The 4800-nt window shown below is 41.8% G+C and overlaps 1 protein-coding gene across 2 annotated transcripts in view; it reads left to right on the top strand.

Moving 5' to 3' along the window:
• The window catches only part of LOC118207031 (FXYD domain-containing ion transport regulator 6-like), a 15260-nt gene extending 13717 nt beyond the window's left edge, over window positions 1–1543 (top strand). For both annotated transcript variants that reach the window (XM_035380294.1, XM_035380303.1), the window contains 2 exons: window positions 1020–1050; window positions 1262–1543. In XM_035380294.1, coding sequence (XP_035236185.1) covers window positions 1020–1030 — 11 coding nt within the window. In that variant the 3' untranslated portion in view covers window positions 1031–1050; window positions 1262–1543. The remainder of the gene's footprint in view (window positions 1–1019; window positions 1051–1261) is intronic.
• Window positions 1544–4800: the final 3257 nt, after the last annotated feature.

Genomic DNA, 4800 nt, shown 5'->3' with positions numbered 1-4800 from the left:
GAATTCTCGCCATAATGAAGAAAAACCCCTAAACACCTGTCCGACAGATAGGAAACAATCTTCAGGAGGCAGGTGTGGATGTGCCAGTGACTACTGTCCACATAAGACTTTAGGGCTACTACAGAGCCTCCACTGCAAGATGCAGACCACTAGTGAGTCGCCAAAAACAGGGTGGCCAGGTTACATTTCACTAGGAAGTATCAAAAAGAGCTTGCAGAGTTCTTGAAAAAAGATCTTGTTGACAGACGAGACCAAGATTCACTTGTATCAGAGTGATAACAAGAGCAAAGTGTGGAAGACAAAAGGAACTGCCCCAAGATCCAAAGCACCCCCCCCCCTCCCCCCCCTCGCCTCATCTGTGAAACATGGTGATGGGGGTTGTTATGGTTCGGGCCTGTATGGCTGCCACAGAGACTGGCTCACCTGTCTTCATTGATGATGCAGCTGCTCATAGCAGCAGCAGCAGAATGATTTCTGAAATGTACGGAAGCATCTTATCTGCTCAAGTTCATCCAAGCGCCTCCAAAATCCTATAGCAAGACCATGATCCCAAACATACTGCTGAAGCAAGGAGTTTTTCAAAGCCAAAAAATGAAACGTTGTGGACTGGCCACGTCCTTCATTTCATATCAGAATCCAATTGAACATGCATTTCATTTGCTGAATAAAAAGTGCTGTAATTTATGCACAGTAAAACAAAATTCGATTTAAAAAAAAAAAAAAAAACACTCTTTAATAGAAGCGGAGAATCTGCACTTTAACCAGATGACCACGTGTGAATTGTTTGATTTCAAATCTAAAATTGTCGAGTACAGAGCCAAATCAAGAAAGAATATATCTTTGTCCCAAATATCATGGAGCTCACTGTATATACATTCATGTGTGATATTTCGATTCTTGTTTTTGTTTCTATTTTTTATGGTGTTTTTAACATTCGATATGAATTTAATTTTGAACAAACGTTTTTAATAATTAAAAAAACAAAGAATATTAATTTTCACCTTTGGTTTTTACCGCAGGTCAGAAGTAAATGCAGCAGACGGATATCTGGTGAGTTCAGAATAAATAAAAACAGTAACACTTTCAAAAGTTTGTTTAAGTTTGTTTAGTTTTGTAACAGTACTATGAGACATATTAAGCTACAGATCCTATAAACCCTTGGATGGTCTATTTTCCGTTGTCTTATTTGACGTAACATCCGGTTCGCATAATAAACAATAATTCTTATTTCATCTCTGTCCTTGTCCTCCTGCAATCCCAGACCTTGCCATCAGGGGGCGGTCCGAGGCCAAAACCCGAGGAGGACTTCCCTGACGGAGATTAACCCTTTGGGCGCAGGAAGCTTCTGTAAATTCCTTCCTGTTCCAGCGTTCTCTCTCTATTTGTATATCGTATTCTATTTTTCTTCTTCCTTTTCTCCTTTTTTTTCTATACGATTAACTATTTTGAAATGGTTTTGAGAAAGATGTTAATTGAATGTGTTGTCTTTTGAGAAAAACACCTATCTGATGTTCCTAAGGTAATAAACTGGTTTAATTGTTAATTTTCTCTGTATATTATTGCAAAGATCTGATGTTTTTTCACTCCATAACTGAAATTCTACCTCTGGACGATTAAATGCAATTCTATGACATAAGTGATATGCACTCACACTTCACATTTCCATGAAAAACATTTTTTTGTTGCTAGCCGAGACCTATATGACTGGTTTATCTACAGTACATGTCTTGATATAATTGACTAGGGTTAAATGATTATTTGGAAAAACTGTAAACGTCGCTAAAATTCTTATATTATTGTAACTGTATTCACAACAATCTTTTGTATAATTTTAGCGTTTTGGTTACTAACACATTTAGATAAGATAAGATAATATATACTTTTAATTGAACCCCGTGGGGTGATTTGTCCTCTGCATTTGTCCCATCCTTAGTTACCTAGGAGCAGTGGGCAGCCACAGTGCAGCACCCGGGGACCAACTCCAGTTCTGAGGCCAGTGCCTTAGTCAAGGGCAACTGCAGGAGCGCACCTAACGTGCATGTCTTTGAGTGTGGGAGTACCCGGAGTAAACCCACGCGAACACGGGGGAGAACATGCAAACTCCACGCAGAGAGGATCTGGGCGGACTCGGGTTCTAACCACAAACCTCCTTCTTGCGAGTCAACAGTGCTAACCACTATGCCACCATGTCCGCCCATTTATACGATCTACAATTTTGCTGGAACTGAATGTGTGTTTTCAAATTACACCAGCATGTGTAATTATGTATTAGATAAACTGAAATCATTTGGGTACTCGTAAGTTTTTCAAGCGAGAATGCACAAATAAATTATGTAGGCTATTGCTGGTTAGGGGCACGATTTTATGTACCTATAGGCTTCCTTCCGTATGTCATACATTTGTACCTCTTTAGGCTCTTTTACATACCCCCGTTTTTGAGAGTGTACGTACAGATTCTGTTTTTCTTTTTTTTTGTCACTGCACCTCGAGCCTGAGCGACATAGCAATGTGAGATGTACAACATTTGACTAATCGAATGCGGTAATCCCGCTGTCGCTGACGCGGCGTTTCTTTCCTTTGTACCGCTACACGCTAGGGACGCATCAAACTGCACAGTAAGCGATAACGCACTGAAACACGCACAGTTGTTTCACGAGGATTGTGAAATAGTAACGGATCGTCTTCCATTTTTTTCTTCACCATTCAGCCTATTTTCGTATTATAGCATCTATGAGTTGTAAACGCGTTCAGTTTAATTTCAGAGTAGAATCGACCAAATGAGCTACCCTCTTAGAAAGTAGAGCAATGTGGAATGTGGAGTGTTTAAAACTAATAGTAAACACTACTTGTATTGTACAAGTAGCACCCGGGTCGATTCCTGATAAAATATGATACATTCATATTTTTGTTCATCCGAAATAAACGCTTGTGTTTTAAAGTAGCAGTTATCAAATGCCTGGCCTGCTGTACCAAGCACTGCAATGTAGTTTGAATAGTGAAATCGCTTCCAATTAAAGAACGCAAGCACTGCAATCCCGAAACAGTGGTTTAAGTTACAAATATAGGCAGAAGCGGAATGACGTCCCTAAAATCAATTAACGTGTGAAAAAATACCTGAAACGACAGTTGAATAATTGGTAGCCTAATTAAACTGCTAAAGTCCAATCACATAAGTAAATCTTAAGTCAGTCGTTCTCCCCATCGCCGCACAACCGCAGGTTCTGGCTGCCTTGTTGCCAGGAGAGCAATGCAGCTGAAGAACTGCATTGGAGAACCGACAAACCGTGTTAACGGATGAAGCAAATATAACCTGTTGTCGCAGCCCCGCTGGATTCAGCGCGGCCCGAAGTCAGCAAGTATGAAGAGCTTAAGCGGAGAAAGAAGTAGCCTATTGCATCCACCGCATTGGCTGGCACGCGCATCAAGGTACCCTGAGGAACTATCCTCTTCCATTGGTAAGGCGCCGGTAGCAATGGCGGCTCACCACCACCGGGGGGCCACCTACACCTATCTATATTCGCTTCATAAAACTGCAGTTCTGCCTCCACCCCTTTCAACCACTACACACCCTCCCTGTCAATTCTTCCAATTCACATTCTTGCAGAACCTGCAGCGGAGAACGAGCGAGATCGAAGTAGCGTAACCGACCTCCGAGAATACTGCAGTCATGGCAACTACTGGAGGTTAGTCATGCCATTTCACTATTTGAGTTAATAATGCACACCTTGGTTTTTCTGTCATCTTTATTTATCATGCCCTTTTCGTCCAGAAATATTTAGGGACTTTTTGTTGCACAAAAATTGTATCACCTCGCATTTTTTCAAAGGAACGGTATTCACTTTATTTCGCTCCCTCGTTGATTCATAAACTGTATCGTGTTTGAAAAACTAGCACTGCTGATGTTGTGGTAGGCTACCTGGAAATTAACTATTTATTTAATTTAATACACACTGTATTTCGTAAGAATGCAGTTCAACTATCTGAAGTTCTACTAATATAGGCGATTTGCCGGTTTGCTAGCTAAGATGTGTATTTCTCAGCTGTTGAACGGAATTATGTTCAACGATTTAAAACCGGTGAGGTGGCCGGTTTGTTGGGGGTGGGGGTGGGGGTGTGGGGTGGGGTGGGGTGGGGTGGGTCGGGTTGGGTAGAATCCAAAGCGCTAAATATTCCAGTGTAAAAAAAAAAAAAACTGAGTTCAGCATCATAAAGCCGCATTACCAGCGGCGCTCTCGTGCAGTCCCTGAACATCCAATCCATGTCTCCTGCTCTAGCACTTACCATATTTCTTTCTCTCTCCAAAAAAAGTTTTTTTTTTTTTTTTTGTGGGAATCGGCTTCAGTCCTGCCTTAAATGCGGTAGTTTTATGCAAATCGCCCGTTCACAATCTCCTTGAATCCTTTAGCCGTAGCGGGGCATACTTGTGGTCTGTGGTGCCTATGCGTACACAGCAGCCGCTTACATCCAATCAGCAAGGATAACACGGCTACCGTGCATTCGCTCCGCCGAGGCGGTGAGCTCAGAAAGTGCCGAGCTGTGATTCTTGCCTCCCTTCTTATGTGCTGAGCTCAGATTCTCTGCATTGGTGCTCAGCATCAGTAGCCCGACGGATCATTTGAATTAATCTACAGCTGGGAGAAATCGGAACGAAAAGCGAAGAAAACGACACCTTCCCCTTTAAACGCTGACACAGATAGCAGCCCTGTTTCTGACAAGAATCTGGATCTACGGAGCAATCTTCGGTTTTATCCACCGCTCAATTCTGTATTTTTTTTTTTTTGGAATTTGTGTCTTTCTGTG

The sequence above is a fragment of the Anguilla anguilla genome, chromosome 1 (genome assembly GCF_013347855.1).
Source record: "Anguilla anguilla isolate fAngAng1 chromosome 1, fAngAng1.pri, whole genome shotgun sequence".
Classification (NCBI taxonomy): domain Eukaryota; kingdom Metazoa; phylum Chordata; class Actinopteri; order Anguilliformes; family Anguillidae; genus Anguilla; species Anguilla anguilla.
The sequence above is the reverse complement of the archived record's forward strand: the minus strand, read 5'-3'. Positions and strand labels throughout refer to the sequence as shown.